This window comes from Coregonus lavaretus (genome assembly GCF_964263955.1).
Source record: "Coregonus lavaretus genome assembly, chromosome: 31".
NCBI classification, from domain to species: Eukaryota; Metazoa; Chordata; class Actinopteri; order Salmoniformes; family Salmonidae; genus Coregonus; species Coregonus lavaretus.
In genome coordinates, this window is record NC_140018.1 from 14,019,748 (window position 1) to 14,040,409 (window position 20,662).

Here is a 20,662-nt window from a genome sequence, read left to right on the forward strand (position 1 = left end):
TTTTTGTACTTTATTTTTACATGGGCTTACTGTACACAAGTGGCAAACGCATAAGATTTCTGTTTGTTTTTACAAGTGCTACATGTAAATGCACAAGATTTCTGTTTTGTCTTTTTGTACAAGTGCTAAATGCACAGTTTTTTTTTTGTTTTGCAACATGCATTTAGCCTACAGTGAACAATAAACATTTATTTCTCCAGCTTCATGTCCTGAGCATTGTGTTTTCTATTTTTCTACGTAGTGTTTAGTGACTGTTCAGTAGTGTTTTTAATTTTGATTGACTTGGGGCACGATTTGACAACATAGTTCAGTTTTGAGCACAGATTGAACTGTTTTGAGGTGAAAGTTTGGTTTTGCAAGAAGAGTCTGAGGTTTTGTGAATGTAGCTTGAAAATTGGGTTTTGTGTTCACAGTTAATAGAAAAGGAGAGCAGCTTTCAAGAAATGTGTCTTAGCAATCGAGAAAAACTGTAATTGAGGAAATCTGTTCCAAAGTATTCCCACGCAAAATATAGAGATAATAGACTGAGTATACCAAACATTAGGAACTCCCCCTTTGCCCTCAGAACAGCCTCAATTGGGCATGGACTCTAAATGGTGTCGAAAGTGTTCCACAGGGATATTGGCTCATGTTGACGCCAATGCTTCCGACAGTTGTGTCAAGTTGTCTGGATATCCTTTGGGTGGTGGACCATTCTTGATGCACACGGGAAACTGTTGAGTGTGAAAAACCCAGCAGCGATGCAGTTCTTGACACGAACCGGTGCACCTAGCACCTACTATCATACCACGTTCAAAGGCAATTCAATATTTTGTCTTGCCCATTCACCCTCTAAATGGCACACATACACAATCCATGTATCAGTTGTCTCAAGGCTTAAAAATCCTTCTTTAACCTGTCTCCTCCCCTTCATCTACACTGATTGAAGTGGATTTAACAAGTGACATCAATAAGGGATCATAGCTTTCACCTGGATTCACTTGGTCAGTCTATGTCATGAAAAGAGCAGGTGTTCATAATGTTTTGTATACTCAGTGTATGTGATGGTATAGAAATGTAAGCAAGGTTTGAAATGATTATGTTTTGGTCAAATGTTCTGTTTGGGCTTCTTACGGTCAATTTGCAGTCTGCAAATGATTTGTAATTATGTTCCGGCCCCCTGACCATCCGCACAAGAAAGGATTTGCACACGGCTGAATGTAGTTGATGATCCCCTGGTCTATAATAAATAGTGTTCACAGTGAGTTGATTGGTCATCGAGTAACCTCGTGCCCAGGCTCGAATAGAGAGTCAGCAGGTGGACGAGCTTAGTCATCGAGGAACTGACAAGACTGACTGGGAGATTCCCCCTCTTCTGTAAAGGGCATCTGGGGTCATAAATAAGAGATGGACTGAAATAGAACAACCATGTGGCTCATCAACCATCCATGTCCACTGCACACTAAGTGCAGGGCGTTAAATTGTTTTTGATGGAAAGATGGAAAGGACCTAGTACTCAGAGTCCAAAACGCCTGGCCTTTCCCGTAACCTCGCTCTCTGGTTCTAGGAAAACAACGCCAGCCTCGAGGGCCGCTTCTGCACAGAGGGAAGAATAATAGAAAACCCTGTAACACATGCGCGGTCACACACAAAACACGCTCTCCAAACACACATATACGCCCTCAAAGAAGAATGTACATGCACACATTCACAAATACACACGCTTTCTCTCTCACTGGCATTTTCTGCAAAGTAAGCAGGCCCTGGGAACTGACCACGTATCCTGTTAGTTTGAGAGAGTAGGATACAGTGGACACTGGACTGAGTGTTTGACAAAAAAAGGAATGTGTGTGTGTGAAAGACAGAGAGAAAGAGAGAAAGACAAGACTGAATGAGAGACACCTCTGGTCCAGTATAATTGATCAGTTTGGTTTCTTAATGGGTATGCACTTAACTTCTGATGGTGTTAATTAAGTCAGTCATATCAAGGTCACTGTTTGCATATGGAGCAAGCGGTAGAGTTCCTGTACCAGTTTCCTCTTTAATTTCCTGTTATGTGTGAGTTAGCACTAAGCAGAGGAGAGAGAGAGAGAGAGAGACAGAGAGGGAAGGGGGTGGAGAGTAAAAGAGAGAAACATAATTTTCTTGGACAGGATTTGCCCTACAACAGAACACCCTGGTTTGGTACAAGACAGGTACAGTATGTGAAAGAGGCAGTGCTGCAGAGTACAGCTGCAATACCCTGTTGCACCTCTACAGGCATTGTGGGCAACTTGACCCTTCCAGCACCTTAGCCACCGACAGAGATGTGTTTATGTTTGACTGTCCCTGACATCTACACCTTCACTTTCACTAGGGGGCCTAGAATGCAGTCGGCAGCACTACTTCTTTATGTTAGTCCAGCAGCTTTGCCTGTTTCGTTCCTCCAAATTCTGTGAGGTTTCAATGGCAGGTGTTCTAGTATCTTCCCTCTTCACTTCTCTCTCCCGTGTTCTAATTCTAAATCTGCTGGAGATCATCCTTTCTGAACTCTGTGCCTTCTGGCAACCTGCCACATTATCTCATACAGTGGGGGAAAAAAGTATTTAGTCAGCCACCAATTGTGCAAGTTCTCCCACTTAAAAAGATGAGAGAGGCCTGTAATGTTCATCATAGGTACACGTCAACTATGACAGACACATTGAGAAAAACAAATCCAGAAAATCACATTGTAGGATTTTTTATGAATTTATTTGCAAATTATGGTGGAAAATAAGTATTTGGTCACCTACAAACAAGCAAGATTTCTGACTCTCACAGACCTGTAACTTCTTCTTTAAGAGGCTCCTCTGTCCTCCACTCGTTACCTGTATTAATGGCACCTGTTTGAACTTGTTATCAGTATAAAAGACACCTGTCCACAACCTCAAACAGTCACACTCCAAACTCCACTATGGCCAAGACCAAAGAGCTGTCAAAGGACACCAGAAACAAAATTGTAGACCTGCACCAGGCTGGGAAGACTGAATCTGCAATAGGTAAGCAGCTTGGTTTGAAGAAATCAACTGTGGGAGCAATTATTAGGAAATGGAAGACATACAAGACCACTGATAATCTCCCTCGATCTGGGGCTCCACGCAAGATCTCACCCCGTGGGGTCAAAATGATCACAAGAACGGTGAGCAAAAATCCCAGAACCACACGGGGGGACCTAGTGAATGACCTGCAGAGAGCTGGGACCAAAGTAACAAAGCCTACCATCAGTAACACACTACGCCACCAGGGACTCAAATCCTGCAGTGCCAGACGTGTCCCCCTGCTTAAGCCAGTACATGTCCAGGCCCGTCTGAAGTTTGCTAGAGTGCATTTGGATGATCCAAAAGAGGATTGGGAGAATGTCATATGGTCAGACGAAACCAAAATAGAACTTTTTGGTAAAAACTCAACTCGTCGTGTTTGGAGGACAAAGAATGCTGAGTTGCATCCAAAGAACACCATACCTACTGTGAAGCATGGGGGTGGAAACATCATGCTTTGGGGCTGTTTTTCTGCAAAGGGACCAGGACGACTGATCCGTGTAAAGGAAAGAATGAATGGGGCCATGTATCGTTCGATTTTGAGTGAATACCTCCTTCCATCAGCAAGGGCATTGAAGATGAAACGTGGCTGGGTCTTTCAGCATGACAATGATCCCAAACACACCGCCCGGGCAACGAAGGAGTGGCTTCGTAAGAAGCATTTCAAGGTCCTGGAGTGGCCTAGCCAGTCTCCAGATCTCAACCCCATAGAAAATCTTTGGAGGGAGTTGAAAGTCCGTGTTGCCCAGCGACTGCCCCAAAACATCACTGCTCTAGAGGAGATCTGCATGGAGGAATGGGCCAAAATACCAGCAACAGTGTGTGAAAACCTTGTGAAGACTTACAGAAAACGTTTGACCTGTGTAATTGCCAACAAAGGGTATATAAAAGTATTGAGAAACTTTTGTTATTGACCAAATACTTATTTTCCACCATAATTTGCAAATAAATTCATTAAAAATCCTACAATGTGATTTTCTGGATTATTGTTTCTCAATTTGTCTGTCATAGTTGACGTGTACCTATGATGAAAATTACAGGCCTCTCTCATCTTTTTAAGTGGGAGAACTTGCACAATTGGTGGCTGACTAAATACTTTTTTCCCCCACTGTAAATAAGAGGGAGGTTAAAGATCGAGTCCTGGTTTCCAAACTGTTTCACAAATATACAGCTCCATTGTAGTGGTCTTGATTTACTGTATGTTCCACTGCATTCTGCCATAAGACTGCCCTGCTCGGAAACGTGAGAGAAGTTACAGCAACAGTAAATACACAAAGAAATTGTTTAACAATATTCAAACTTTATTGATTTTAACATCTTGAATCTAATGGCAAAACTATAAAAGAAAACTTTAGGCAAAACAAGATTCCAGGCAAAAAGGACACATCAAACGAGAATAAAACATTATTAAAGTAGTAGGCATCCAGGCTATATGTAACAGCAAGTGTCTGTCTACAGCAAGTGTCTGTCTACACATTAACCTGTGTGTGTGTGTCTGTTTGTGTCTGTCTCTGTGTGTGTCTCTGTGTGTGTGTTTGAGAGAGTAAGGTGAGAGCAAAGCTGAGGAATCATTCCATAAGACCTATGACTTTTTATTCAACAGGACTTAGATCAAGGTGGCATGTGAACATGGTTAAAAAGGCACAAAAAAAACAGCTCCAGAGCTTCACACTAATAATGACAGCTGCATCCAGAGCCATGTAAAGATTAGCCAACTGGGTACAATACTAATGGACACCGTTGTTCCAGAGACCGCTACATTCTAGGGTCAAGAATGTAAATTCCATTCTAGGTTGGAATGTAGCTTTGTCATGGAACGCTTGGTGACAATATTTAGGACAATTTGCCGTACTATGCATGTCTGTGGCTCTGGCCAGCTGACCCATTCTCCCAAAGCGAAGTGTGATTGAGAAAACAAAGAAAAAATTGAAAGCGGCTCTTACTACACAAAACATCTTTGATTTAATCTTTACAAGGGGTCTGAAAGTGCGGAGTCCCTTTGATTTCTATTGGGTGTACTATCCCGTTACGACAAAAATAAAAATCTTAATTTACGTTCAACTGAGTAAGGCACTTTTCTTGAAGAGGTGCAGGGAGAGGAACTGTGTGACAGTCTGCGGGCAAAAAAAATAAAAGGCAACAACCTGAATATTTGTATCAGTTGCTGTGGGTACTGGCGATGTCCTGTGACAAATACTATCTCACTGCAAGATGGTGTTTCTACGGTATGCAGCCATTTAAAATCAGTTTTTAAAAACACACTGGACTATGGCAAAAGGAGAAATAACAGGGAAGTAACACTCAGAATCCTGGATTGATTCACAAATGCTTATCAGTTGCCACAGCATACTGGGAAACTGTGAATGCAGCCAAGGCAAAACTAGATTTGTACTTCTGACTTGCCATAGTTCAGGGGTCTTTGGGATGTAGCCTAATGCCATTGGGTGACTGCAGATTAATCTTTTAAAAGGCATGCTTAAAGTGATCAAGAAAAACATTAAATCAGGGACAATGAAAGCCAAGGAAAGACGCATGTGCACTTTTAAATGACATTGAGTGTGTTCATACAAAACAACAAGGTGATAATTTTTTTCATCATTTGGAAAATATTGAGCTAAGAGTTCTCATAAACATTCATAAATTTTTGGCAGCAATACGAAAACAATAAGGCAAAAAGTACAAAGCAAAGCTTTGTCAGTGCAACGCTCCATTTTCCATGCCAAGACTGAGGACTTTGGCTTTAATGCACATTGTTTAGGCATACTCTCCACTAGCATACTGTTTGACAAATTCATCAAGTGGTTATTTTTCTTTTAAAGTGTCTGAAGCCTACTTCAAAATAAAATATTACAATTCCAAGCGTTGGACATGCAATCATGCAAAAAATCATATTTAAACAAAAACTAAACTGAGTATTGACACTGACAAGCCACTGCAAGCGAAAGGTATTGATAAAACTAAAAAAAACAAATCCTTCATCTTGCCTTTACACGAGTTCAAGTGGAAACCTTGAAGGTAGATCAACTGAAGGACATGAAAGGTCTATGTACAAGAGGGAACAACATCACACTGTTAGCAGGAAGCTAATCAAAGAACTAGACATAACATACGAGCACTAAACTTGGGAAACCTACAGTGCCTTGAGAAAGTATTCAAACCCCTGGACTTTTCTCACATTTTGTTGTGTTACAAAGTGGGATTAAAATGGATTTGTCTTTTTTTTGCCAACAATCTACACAAAATACTTTTTAATGTCAAAGCGATTGGATTGTGCAATATTTGCACATTATTCTTTAAAACATTTTTACAAGCTCTGTCAAGTTGGTTGTTGATCATTACTAGACAGTCATTTTCAAGTCTTGCAATATATTTTTTTGTTGTTGCAGATTTAAGTCAAAACTAACTAGGCCACTCAGGAACATTCAATATTGTCTTGGTAAGCAACTCCAGTGTATATTTGGCCTTGTGTTTTAGGCAATGGTCCTGCTGAAAGGTGAATTTGTCTCCCAGTGTCTGTTGGAAAGCAGACTGAATCAAGTTTCTCTCTAGGATTTAGCTTGTGCTTAGCTTTATTCCGATCCTAAAAAACTCCTTAGTCCTTGCCGATGACAAGCATACCCATAGCATGATGCAGCCACCACCATGCTTGAAATTATGAAGAGTGGTACTCAGTGATGTGTTGGAGTTGCCCCAAACATAACGCTTTGTATTCAGAACAAAAGGTACATTTTTACCACATTATTGCAAACAGCATGTATTTTTTGTTGTTGTTGTACAGGCTTCCTTTTCACTCATATATGTTAGCATTGTGGAGTGACTACAATGTTGTTGATACATCCTCAGTTCTCTCCTATTACAGCCATTAAACTATAACCGTTTTAAAATCGCCATTGGCCTCATGGTGAAATCCCTGAGTGGTTTCCTTCCTCTCCAGCAACTGAGTTAGGAAGGGCACCTGTATCTTTGTAGTGACTGGGTGTATTGATACACCATCCAAATTGTAATTAATAACTGCACCATGCTCAAAGGAATATTCAAATATCATTATTGTATTTCATTTCCCATCTACCAATAGGTGCAGTTCTTTGCGAACCATTGGAAAAACTCTGGTCTTTGTGGTTGAATCTGTGCTTGAAATTAACTGCTCGAACAAGGGACCTTACAGATAACTGTATGTGTGGGGTACAGAGATGGGGTAGTCATTTAAAATCATGTTAAAACACTATTATTGCACACAGAGTGAGTCCATGTAACTTACATGACTTGTTAAGCATATTTTTACTCCTGAACATATTTAGGCTTGCCATAACAAAAGGGGTTGAATACCTTTTGACTCAAGACATTTCAGCTTTTCATTTTAAATTAATTTCTAAACATTTCTAAAAACATAATTCCACTTTGACATTTTGGGTAGTGTGTGTAGATCAGTGATACAACATTTCAATGTAATCCATTTTAGGCTGTAACACAACACAATGTGGAAAAAGTCAAGGGGTGTCAATACTTTCTGAAGGAACTTTTTTTTACAGTTCAACACCCATCTCCTCTCCTCTCCTTGGCACTGCACTTTAAAAAAAAGTTGAGAGCTCGCTGAAGATGCCGCTCAATAGGAGAAAACTCCCAAAATGAAAAGGACGACGTCTCAACACTAAAACTCAATTTTAAGTTCAGGGACCAGGTACTAGTTAATTATTTGATCATTTTAAAACTATTTGTCCAATTTATGCATGACTCCGGAAATAAATGAATTTACTAAGAAACACAGGCTATAAGGATGTGCCTGTCCAATAGGAGGGGAAACTAGCACTAGGGAGCTTTGGGGAACATTTAAAACTTCTGCCTGCAAAGGTGACATTTCTCAACCAATGCCATTATAATCAATTGATACCTAATAGGTCTTCATCCATCAAAGACGATGATGAGCAACTACTGTATCGGTCTACTCTTCAATAATAAAAGGCTATTCAGTCCAGCTGGGATACTAGGGTTCTGCTGTTCAGGGTTAGGCTCAATTCCATTGCAATTATTCAGCCAGTTCAGGAAGTCAACTGAAATTGAAATCATTCCCAATCATCTTCTATGAGGAAAATGTTGGAATTTCAGTTAACTACTTGGTTTGGGTGAATTAAAATGGAATTGAGCACAACCCTGGTTCTGTTGTCTCTGCTCATCACCAATATCAGCACCGCTCCTGTACTGTCACCAGACTGCTTTTACTTCACAACAACGACACTCAGGCCTCAGCCAGGAGGAAGAGGAGCAGCATCATGATTCTCACTCATCCCCTCTAAGGACACAGACATTTAACATTAAAGGCACTTTGCTGCAATCACTGTCCGCGTCAAGAAGGTACAGGATGTCTTGTGTTAATCTCTCTCCATTCAACGCTTTAATTCATATTTAGACTTATTTAATCATTCTCATATATTTACTACAATCTTTTATCTGTAGAACACTTCGACCATGTCCCAAAGACTTAGCTCATTGTGATTTTCTTCCTGTTAAGGGAAGGTGGGGGTAGGTGGAGGTCAAGGGGTCATCTCAAGTCTACTGATCTGACTCTTCACTGTGATCTGTTTGGCTGAAGCCGGTAAAGAGGGGTTTGTAGAAATGGGAGTTGATTTTAGTTTATTGCATTGAGCTGCTCTTGGCAGCGTGTGGCGTGCACTGCGTCTTAACACCAAGAGCCTTCCTCATCTTCCACTTAAGATGGAGCATCTTCATAAATAATATTTTAACTTGAACTTACAGAATGGAGTATTGCTTCTAGTTCTCCTTTTGTTTTGACTTTCTCAGGTACCCCTACCATCAGATGATTATAACCCATTTATATAGGTGTGAAAAACCCTGCCCAGATCTGTCCCATGACAAACAAGAATAAAAGCAATGCTGCATCATCCAGTCATCAATTTCTGAAAAATTAAACGGAGGGGACCTCAGTGTTTCCGAAGCGTTACCAAGGTGCATGTATGCAACAAGCTAATACTCAAAAGCCATGGCAGCCCCACTATACTCCAACAGAACAGAAACTGCATGAGGGGGGAGAGAGAGGGGAGAGCAGGGTGGGGAGACGAGAGAGGGGAGTAAGAGAGGAAAGAGAGGGGAGTGGGGAAGAGAGCGGGGTAACAGTGATGTAATCGTCTGTGCAGATGGCTGGAATGCCACTGCTCTAGAGTTCACTTCAGCTGCACCAGGGGGTGAGAAATGCATAGCGTACTACACAGTAAAATATGTGGCGCATGTGTGGGTGTACCACAGGAGGTTGGTGGCAGCTTAAAATTGTGAGGACGGGCTCGTGGTAATAGCTGAAACGGAATCAGTGGAATGGTATCAAATACATGGTTTCCATTTGTGCCGTTCCATACATTATTATGAGCCGTCCTCCCCTCAGCAGCCTCCTGTTGTGTGTATAGTTTACAGCCCATGTGTGCATTCAGGCTACAGGCCTAAACCACAGGTTGCTAGCACAATGGCATGAGGAGTGAGGATTGTGGGAGAAACACTGTTTGACAGAATCACAATGGCAAGGGGTTAGGGGGTTGATATTAGGAGGTTCCAGTTGGCCCGGGGGGGTGGGGGGGGGGGGGGCAGAGTAGGTGTTGTGGTTGGAGGGGGTGGTGTGGGTCCTTCAGAGGGTGTGGTAGTTGCGGTCCTTGGACTTGCAGAACTTGTAGAGGAAGAAGAGCACGGCCTGCAGGCCCAGGACCAGCACGATGCCCCCAATGAAGCTTGCTGCGTCAAACGTTGAATTCTTATGAGGTGCAGGAGAGGGCCCCACTGGTGAGACGGTGCCGTCTGCACGGGGTGGGAGCGAGAGAGCCATGTCATACCACTGATTCAGCCACTAGCCTCTAGGGCTAAGTGGAACCACAAACATATTGATAATACACTGGTGGAATTTAGTTTTGATTCAGTAATCCTTTCTATGGAATCTTGGTGATCTACAACAGGCTATAAATGGTCTAGATCAGGGCTCTCCAACCCGGTTCCTGGAGAGCTACTGTCCTGTAGTTTTTCACTCCACCCCTAATCTAGTACACCGGATTTTAATAATGAGCTGGTTGATAAGCTGAATCAGGCTAGTTACAACCTACAGGAGGGTAGCTCTCCAGGAACAGGGTTGGACAGTCCTGGTCTAGGTATTTGATTTCAGACTGGGCTGGCATGGGAACTTACTTGAAGCAGTCGTTGAGGCAGAGACTGTGACGGTGCTGTTAGTGGGCAAGGCGGTTGGTCCTGCAGTCGTCAGGTTAGCTGGACACAGTGAGATATCAGTTTAATACCATTTCACCACTTACAAAAACAGTTGACCATTTCACCATATTTAGGTTTGACATACAAAAACTCAGAATCATCAAGCCTTCCAGTAGACACACATTGATTTGAGGGGAGCAGCTGAGAGGCTGGTTTTGTCTGGTTACCTGTGGTGGGCTCAGGGGTGCTGCTGTTAGTTGTGTTGCTGACCATAGGGGTGAGGGTAGGGATAGCAGCCGTGGTGGGGGTAGGGGGTTTGGTTGGACTTGGACTAAAAGGCTGCACTGAAGAGACCGACACAGTAACAGAGACAGAGACAGACAGAGTATAAAGCAGGGCTGTGACGATTTCAGTATTGCAATATTATTTTTAAAAGGAAAAAATGAAAACACGAAGCAGATCTAACGCTATGATTCTGCTGTACATAAAATATTGTGCGCTATAGCTTAGAAAATAAACGTGACACTGGATGAGAACATAATTATGTTTGTTATTTATTATTATTATTTGTTTCAAACATTAGGGCTATTTTCCTAAAGAAGTTAAATCCGCTTTGTGTTTTGTTTCCTTGCCACGATACTAATGAGTATCGCGATACTGGTATGGTCCCGGGCCTAGTATAAAGCAGGAAAGAAAGAGACATAACAACCAGGCTACGTCTGGACAGTCCTAAAATGATTCCTTGCATTCCTCTCCTGCCTTCCATTTTGATCTGACAGGATTTGGTAGGTGAATGTAATAGCGTGAATTCATTCAAATAGCTTTCACCCATCTAATCCTTTTGGACCAGTGGAATGATGAGGGAGGGGAGGAAGGAGCCAAGGGATGGAGGAAGGCAGGGACAAAGGAATTAGGAAAGGAGGGAAGCATTTCAGAGTATTGAGGGAAAGCAAATGACACCACAGAACATAGATATAGAATGTCTACATGTGCCTAGATCAGCCACTTTCTGTTGAAGGCTAGTCCTGTGTCATGTTAACACAGTGACAGTCACAGGAATGACAAACCACATTTAATCCCTCTGGAGTAGCCTTTAAAAGGAACCAGGTGATGGTATTGGTCCTTACCTGAGCAGGTTTCATTGGAGCAGGTGCCCACGGTCATGTTCTGACCATATATGGATGTGACGTTGACACAGGAGACATTGGACACATCTGGAGTTGCTGTAACTGAACAAAGGGGATACAAGGAACAAACAAGCACCAATGAAAGATGTGATTGTCAGTGCTCTACTGGAAAACTACAAAGCCAAGAAAATGTGTTGAAGTGATAGTTTTCTAACGATTCCCTATATTAATCCTGACACCGTAGGGAACATGAGCCATTTAAGAACACAATGATTATCTTTGTTTTCAGTCAAATGGGATTGGCTTGTCAGCTAAGGAGAGTTCTCTCAGTCATCCTTCCTGGAAATTCCTAAGTCATAGCCAGCCCCGTCCCCCACTGCATGATCTTTCCCATTACTGATTAATCCAAGGGTGCGTGTGTGTGGTCCTCTGTAGCTCAATTGGTAGAGCATGGCGCTTGTAACACCAGGGTAGTGGGTTTGATCCCCGGGACCACCCATACGTAAAAATGTATGCACACATGACCATGTCGCTTTGGATAAAAGCGTCTGCTAAATGGCATATTATTATACACAGTACCAGTCAAGAGTTTGGACACACCTACTCATTCAAAGGATTTCCTTTACTTTTTACTATTTTCTACATTGTAGAATAATAGTGAAGACATCAAAACAATGAAATAACACCAAAAAAAGTGTTCAACAAATCAAAATATATTTTAGATTCTTCAAAGTAGCCACCCTTTGCCTTGATGGCAGCTTTGCACACTCTTGGCATTCTCTCAACCAGCTTCATGCGGAATGCTTTCCCAACAGTTTAGAAGGAGTTCCCACATATGCTGAGCACTTGTTGGCTGCTTTTCCTTCACTCTGCGTTCCAACTCATCCCAAACCATCTCAATTGGGTTGAGGTTGGGGGATTGTGGAGGCCAGGTCATCTGATGCAGCACTCCATCACTCTCTGTCTTGGTCAAAAAACCCTTACACAGCCTGGAGGTGTGTTTTGGGTCATTGTCCTGTTGAAAAACAAATGATAGTCCCACTAATCCCAAACCAGATGAGATGGCATATCGCTGCAGAATGCGGTGGTAGCCATGCTGGTTAAGTGTGCCTTGAATTGGGATGAGTTGGACCGCAGAGTGAAGGAAAAGCAGCAACAAGTGCTCAGCATATGTGGGAACTCCTTCAAGACTGTTGGAAAAGCATTCCAGGTGAAGCTGTATGAGAGAATGCCAAGAGTGTGCAAAGCTATTTCTATTCTACAAAATAGTAAAAAAATAAAATAAAATAAAAACTTGAATGAGTAGGTGTGTCCAAACTTTTGACTGGTACTAATATATATATTTACAGACCTCTACATGCTTTGTAAGTAGGAAAACCTGCAAAATCGGCAGTGTATCAAATACTTGTTCTCCCCCACTGTGTGTGTGTGTGTGTGTATATATATATATATATATATATATATATATATATGCTTTTCTGATGTATCAAATACTTATGTCATGCAATAAAATGCAAATTAATTACTTAAAAATGTGATTTTCTGGATTTTTGTTTTAGATTCCGTCTCTCACAGTTGAAGTGTACCTATGATACAAATTACAGACCTCTACATGCTTTGTAAGTAGGAAAACCTGCAAAATCTGCAGTGTATCAAATACTTGTTCTCCCCACTGTATGTGTATGTATATATATATATAGCATTCCGAAAGTATTCAGAACCCTTCCCTTTTCCACATTTTGTTACGTTACAGCCTTATTCTAAAATGGATTACATTTAATTTTTTACTCAGCAATCTACACACAATTCCACATAAGGTTTTTAGAAATCTTGGTTTCATCAGACCAGTCCTTTAGGTGCCTTTTGGCAAACTCCAAGCAGGCTGTCATGTGCCTTTTACTGAGGAGTGGCTTCCGTCTAGCCACTCTACCATAAAGGCCTGATTGGTGGAGTGCTGCAGAGATGGTTGTCCTTCTGGAAGGTTCTCCCATCTCCACAGAGGAACTGTGGAGCTCTGTCAGAGTGACCATCGGGTTCTTGGTCACCTCCCTGACAAGGCCCTTCACCCCCGATTGCTAAGTTTGGCTGGGCGGCCAGCTCTAGGAAGAGTCTTGGTGGTTCCAAACTTCTTCCATTTAAGAATGATGGAGGCCACTGTGTTCTTGGGGACCTTCAATGCTGCAGACATTTTTTGGTACCCTTCCCCAGATCTGTGCATCAACACAATCCTGTCTCGGAGCTCTGGACAATTCCTTTGAGCTCATGCCTTGGTTTTTGCTCTGACATGCACTGTCAACTGTGGGACCTTATATAGACAGGTGTGTGCCTTTCCAAATCATGTCCAATCAATTGAATTTACCACAGGTGGACTCCAATCAAGTTGTAGAAACATCTCAAGGATGATCAATGGAAACAGGATGCACCTGAGCTCAATTTCCAGTCTCATAGCAAAGGGTCTGAATACTTATTTACATAAGGTATTTCTGTTTATTTAAGAAATGTGCAGAAATGTCTAAAAACCTGTTTTTGCTTTGTCATTATGGGGTATTGTGTGTAAATTGATGAGGGGGAAAAAATATTTAATTTTAGAATAAGGCTGTAACGAAACAAAATGTGGAAAAAGTCAAGGGGTCTGAACACTTTCCAAATGCACTGTACATTTTTGGCGATCAACCGGTTGGTGACATTTTTTCAATTTTAGTCATTTATCCAGAGCGACTTACAGTTAGTGAGTGCATACATTTTCATACTGCTTTGGAGTGTTCACCCTGCACAACAAATTAAGCCAACCGCACTGAGTTCACAGAAATTGTCTGAAAGGGACTAAGTGTTAAAACACCCTATTTTTATTTATGTGTGTATTGTTATTGTATTGCTAGATATTGATGCACTGTTTGCTAGATATTGCTGCAGCGTTGGAGCTAGAAACACAAGCATTTCGCTGCACCGGCAAGAACCGCAGTGTAGTTATTCCCTCCGTAAGGCAATCAAACAGGAAAAACGTCAGTACAGAGACAAAGTGGAGTCGCAATTCAACGGCTCAGAAACAAGACTTATGTCGCAGGGTCTACAGACAATCACGGATTACAATGGGAATACCAGCCACGTCGCGGACACTGACGTCTTGCTCCCAGACAAGCTAAGCACCTTCTTCGTCCTCTTTGAGGATAACACAGTGCCACCGGCTCGGCCCGCTCCTAAGGACTGTGGGCTCTCGTTCGCCGTGGCCGACGTGAGTAAGCGTGTTAACCCTCGCAAGACTGCCGGCCCAGACGGCATCCCTTGCCGCGTCCTCAGAGCATGCGCAGACCAGCTGGCTGGAGTGTTTACGGACATATTCAATCTCTCCCTATCCCAGTCTGCTGTCCCCACTTGCTTCAAGATGATCACCATTGTTCCTGAAACCAAGAAAGCAAAGGTAACTGAACTAAATTATTATCACCCCGTAGCACTCACTTCTGTCATCATGAAGTGCTTTGAGGCTAGTTAAGGATCATATCACCTCTACCTTACCTGACACCCTAGACCCACTTCAATTTGCTTACCGCCCCAATAGATCCACAGACGATGCAATCGCCATCGCACTGCACACTGCCCTACACCATCTGGACAAGAGGAATACCTACGTCAGAATGCTGTTCATTGACTATAGCTCAGCCTTCAACACCAGAGTACCCTCCAAGCTCATCATTAAGCTTGGGGCCCTGGGTGTGAACCCTGCCCTGTGCAACTGGGTCCTGGACTTCCTGACGTGCCGCCCCCCAGGTGGTGAAGGTAGGAAACAACACCTCCACAGGGTCCCCACAATGGTGTGTGTGCTCAGCCCCCTCCTGTACTCCCTGTTCACCCATGACTGCGTAGCCACGCACACATCCAACTCAATCATAAAGTTTGCGGACGACACAACAGCAGTAGGCCTGATTACCAACAGTGACGAGACAGCCTACATGGAGGAGGTGAGGGCCCTAGCGGAGTGGTGTCAGGAAAATAACCTCTCCCTCAATGTCAACAAAACGAAGGAGATGATTGTGGACTTCAGGAAACAGCAGAGGGAGCACGCCCCTATCCACATCAACGGGACTGCAGTGGAGAAGGTGGAAAGCGTCAAGTTCCTCTGCGTACACATCACTGACAATCCGAAATGGTCCACCCACACAGACAGGGTGGTGAAGAAGGCGCAACAGCGCCTCTTCAACCTCAGGAGGCTGAAGAAATTCAGCTTAGCCCCTAAGACCCTCAGAAACTTTTACAGATGCACAATTGAGAGCATCCTGTCGGGCTGTATCACTGCCTGGTACGGCAACTGCACCGCCTGCAACCACAGGGCTCTCCAGAGGGTGGTACGGTCTGCCCAGCGCATCACCGGGGACACACTGCCTGCCCTCCAGGACACCTACAACACCCGATGTCACAGGAAGGCCAAAAAGATCATCAAGGACATCAACCACCCGAGCCACGGCCTGTTCACCCCACTATCATCCAGAAGGCCAGGTCAGTACAGGTGCACAAGCATTTCGCTACACCCGCAATAACATCTGCTGAATATGTGTATGTCTGTCTAAATCTGTGTAAGTGACCAATAAACTTTGATTTGATAAAGAAACTGTGTGATATCAATAAGGCTAAATAGACTTGCTACTGCTAATAACATTAACAGAAACCTACAGGTGATTTCTCTCATGCTCGTACTGTTCTGTATTTTGAGTGCTGCCACTACCCTAGTCTTGCTAGGTATGGGAGAATCTCAATTGCATTCTCCTCGCGTCCTCTCTCCTTCTCAAAACCCATTGGAGGAGAAGGTCAGAGGGGAGGGACCTCTGGTTTTCTCATCCAATGGGTTTTGAGAAGGAGACGATGAGAGAGGACGCGAGGAGTATGCAATTAAGATCTTCCCTATGTGTGACCCTACTCCAGTATCAGTGCGTCCGTGTGTAAGGCAGGCTTTTCCATTGGCGGAGGGGGTAGAGGGGGCTGTTACCTCACAGGCAGCTGTGAAAGGTGGAACTCACTAACACACGTTCCAGAAGGATCGTGACATCATCAGTGTGAGCCGAACCCACTGCTAGGGGCATCCAGTGAGCGAGAGCGGAGGGAAGCGGATTGTCAGAGGGGAAATCCTTAAGGTGCCTAGTGCTGCGTAATGCTTTGTGTTTTTCTTACATCCAGACCAGTACAGTTTGAGCTAAACCAGCTGACATTTGTAGCTCTGTGGCAACAAAAAAAAAAACAGCCTTCAGAACAAAAATGGTGTCCCTCTGACGCCTATACGTTGTTTACATGAAATCCCTAAACCAAGGATAAATCTGGTAATAACAGTGGGGTTGGCATTATCTAACCACAATGAGCTGGGTCATTACCTAGGCCTAAGTGAGCTGGGTCTGTATTGTAGCCAACTTTAGAACGGCCCTCTCCACGGTCAGTCTGTGTGTGAACTTTCAGATTTGCTGAGTTCATATCTAATTGGTGATCCTGTTGTGGGGCTTGTGAGATGCATTAGTTCAGGCCTCCGACCTACTGTGTGGTGAGAGACGTTAGTTCTGGTGTGTGTGTGTGTGTGTGGAATTGTGCTGAGAGTTGTTCGTTCTGGTATGTGACACACGGTGCTGTGGAGATTTTGTCTATGTCAATCATTAACTACGTTTCCATCCACAGTTTTTATGAGAGTAAAGTCATACCTTATAAAAAAAAGAAAATCACGACAGCTGTGATGGAAACGGATAGTTTGGGTACAATTTTTTAAAATGCAGACAGATAATTAGTTTGTTCGACATGGTGGGATCTTTTGTGTCTGCAAAATACATTTGCGAGAAGTGGTGGAAACACCTTTATGCGCAAATATTGATATAATAACATCATATCGAATTAAGCTAGGGAGTCATGCTATGATATGTTGTGTGGTCCTCCACTACGACTCGGGAAACCATGCAGTTTATAGGCTACAGATTAAATAAGCTATGAACTTCAAAGGGTGGTGAATGTGCAAGGTGATGAGCTTGATGCTCCTTTCCAATAAATAAAGGGTCTTATTCTGGTGACATGATGATTGACTGCAGTTATCTATAATAATTCCATCAGGTAGACTAGCCTACCCACACAGCCTACCCACACAGTCATGAAATTTTGTCTTCCGGTTATTGTTATTGTCATGGAAATTACTGCCGGTCTCATGGTAATTGACCGTTAATTAACAAACACTTTTAGCGTCGCCAGGCCTCCATGATTACAAGCCGCAGATGTGCGCCTTAGGAACATCTACATAAAATAAACTAATAAATCCATTGAATATACACCATCACAATAAATGCATTATTTATTTTAGGCAGGTCTAAAGAAACATTCTGATATGAATAAAATGTATTCCAGTAGAACAGGATAGGAGTATGTTATCTGGCTATACACCATGCCATAGGCCAGGGTTCCCCAACTGGCGGCCCACAGGCCGAATTTGGCCCACTTACGCTCTGTTTCTTGCCTCAGGCTGCACACGCTGGTCTCATCAAGTGATCATATTTTCACCCTAATATGTAACATTTGTTTCGATTTAGAATGGCCCATTATCAAATGGGCAGGAACAGGAGCAGGGAGAAAAAAGACATGTCCGTATGCACTCGAATAGCGAATGGAAGCTGCTTTCCCGCAGTTAATTTTTCAAATCATGCCGGGTAGGCTACTCCAGTTTTATAGTGCAGCTGAGAAATAAATATAGTAGCTGCTGGGATCATCCTCTTTTTAGTGGCAACTGTCAAAACTGAGGGCCTAGACTCAGCTCAGTCCACATAATCAAGGAGGCTAATGTGCCTGGAACCTTCTATACAACTTACCACACCCACAATTCAGACAGTATTATGGGACTGTCTGGGTAGTTTGCTATGTTGAAGTAAATTATTCAAATCATGACGACAGACACACAGGCTCTCTCTAAAAACATCCCACAACCCTAGGTAGCTTAAATGGCTCAACCTCCTAAAACACACAATCGGATTTGCTCCGCTTCTTCTGAGTATCACACACACATAGGCACGCACACACCTGGGAATGACGCACCTGTTCACCTTTAATCACTCAGCAGTGTGTCATGGGCAATGATCTGGGCTTGGCTTACAAAACCCCATTAAAAACAACCTTTAATGATAACATCCACAGGCAAACAGAGTTAGGTTGCGCCAGTCTGAGCAGCAATAGGCTGGCTATATAAAGACTGTTATACTGTATACCATATCCCGTATGACTCAGGCCTCTAAGAGCTTAGTATATCACACCATCGACCAAAACAAAGACTGAAGCCTAAAAACGAACAAAACATCCCCACTGGAGATTTCATGACCACAATATCAAGACATTTATCATGATAGTCTGACCAGCATTGCCATTATCATAATGAGATTGCTGCATAGCAAAGTGTTCTTGTCCAAATACCAGAAGATTTTTCTCTACTCTCTAAAATGGCTGCTGTGGAAGGGATTTGAGGCTAAATGTCCTAGTATTTTCCTAAACTACCTAAGCAGACACTTTTATTGTAGAGGACACACATTTCTCTGTTCACTGCCTTGCCCAAACTGCTCATTGTCACAGTCCTTTTTGACTTGCATCTCAAAATGGCTACCTCTTGAGCCTTTGGAATGACATTGTTAAAAAACTGAATCAACTGGCTTACAATGTACCTGAAAGAGAACGATACTGTCTGGTAGTTTAATGTTCTTAACTTAAAATTACAGTAGATGGCCCAGGAAATTGTAGGCTTAAGCACACATGTCAAAATGTATGCCTCTTCACCACAATATCGCACACATAGGTGTAGGAAAAGTAGGTACTTACATGTGCAGTTCACCCATTGACAGTCACCAGCACATGCACCACAAGCAAGTGCAGCACATCCATCAACTGAAAAGGGAAACATCAATCAACATAGAAGTAATTACATGTGTATAACTAAGGTAAGTTGTAATAGACGGAATTTGCCCAACTTTGATGGATATAGACCTAATTGGACCTGTCAGGGAGATATTTACTAGGCAAAACATTAGACTCATCAACTGTATGTAAATCGTTAGTCACAGGGAGTGGTAAAGTTCCTATGCGATTCCTGGTAGATGATTCAGTCTAACGTTTCGAGGTGAGAAAGCTCTTTTTTTTTTGTCATTTAGCAGACGCTCTTATCCAGAGCGACTTAAAGGAGCAATTAGGGTTAAGTGCCTTGCTCAAGGGCACATCGACAGATTTTTCACCTAGTCTGCTCGGGGATTAGAACCAGCGACCTTTCGGTTACTGGCACAACGCTCTTAACCACTAAGTTACCTGCCGCCTCTTTGGTTTACTCAAAGAGAAGAGGAATTGAATCAATGATTGTTTCCCATTATGCAGGCTAAACTACATCTCTATCTGGCTGTCATGTCAACATCAAGTGCATTACATGTAAAATACCTGTGTCAATGAGGGACTTTAACATTGTTCGTGTGACTTATGTAGCTTGAAATTTGATATGTATGGGCATTATAGCTAGCTAACTAGAGCTTCATAACGCAAAAAATATATAATTTCACGCAAGTGCTATTAGCTAGTTATATTGCATTATGATAACAGCCAGCTGGACATGGGCAACAAGAGAATAGCTGGCCGTTTCACTAAACATCCATCTTCGAAAGTTATAATGTCGTGAAAGGGTACAAGAACCAAAACTCTTAAATTAATAGTTACATAGTTGCCGGTAAGTTCAGTTTCAGTAGGATTTCTGACTAGTATTTTTCTCCCTAAAAGCTAGCTAGGAGGACGATAACGTGGGCTGTTTGATATGTCGCGCGCAGTCTGAAAAAATGCTAGCGGGCTACGGCTGTTAGCTAGCTGTCTAAGCTCAATAAATAAAAACGAACAAGCTTGACATGATTTGACAACACGTAGGATTCGCACAATTCATTTAAAAATACTGTTTGCTGTCACATTCAGGGCAACTAGATAGACGTGATACAAATATACACTCAAAATGTATCGCGCAGTTACCTCTCGTTAGCTAGCTAACGTTAGCTAGCTCCCTCGTTTTCCAATGCAGAAAGCGCAAGAACAGGTTGTGCTGTGCTTTGGTAGGTCGTAAACTTACCTACGCCTGCAGCTGTTGTTGCACTCACCAATGCGAGGACCAATGTAATGTACACAAGTTTTAAGAACATGTTGTTTAATTTATATTTTTTCTCAATTTCTTCTACCCGATTTATACAGTCGCGAGAGAGATCTGGATTTCGGCTGGATACGGGGCTTGTTGCTAACTTGCTACTTCCTCCTACACAGGTCATGTGGCACTTTTTATTGCTTGCT

The 20,662-nt window shown here is 42.7% G+C and overlaps 1 protein-coding gene across 1 annotated transcript; it reads right to left on the reverse strand.

Annotated features, from left to right (window-relative positions):
* Nucleotides 1–9,626: 9,626 nt before the first annotated feature.
* On the reverse strand, nucleotides 9,627–20,613 carry LOC311107042 (uncharacterized protein). Its single transcript, XM_084149497.1, has 6 exons — nucleotides 20,448–20,613; nucleotides 19,172–19,237; nucleotides 11,357–11,458; nucleotides 10,457–10,573; nucleotides 10,212–10,289; nucleotides 9,627–9,830 (listed from the first exon to the last, which is right to left on the reverse strand). Exons 1-6 carry the CDS (start codon nucleotides 20,515–20,517, stop codon nucleotides 9,664–9,666), a joined length of 600 nt encoding a protein of 199 aa, XP_084005623.1. The 5' UTR covers nucleotides 20,518–20,613; the 3' UTR covers nucleotides 9,627–9,663.
* Nucleotides 20,614–20,662: the final 49 nt, after the last annotated feature.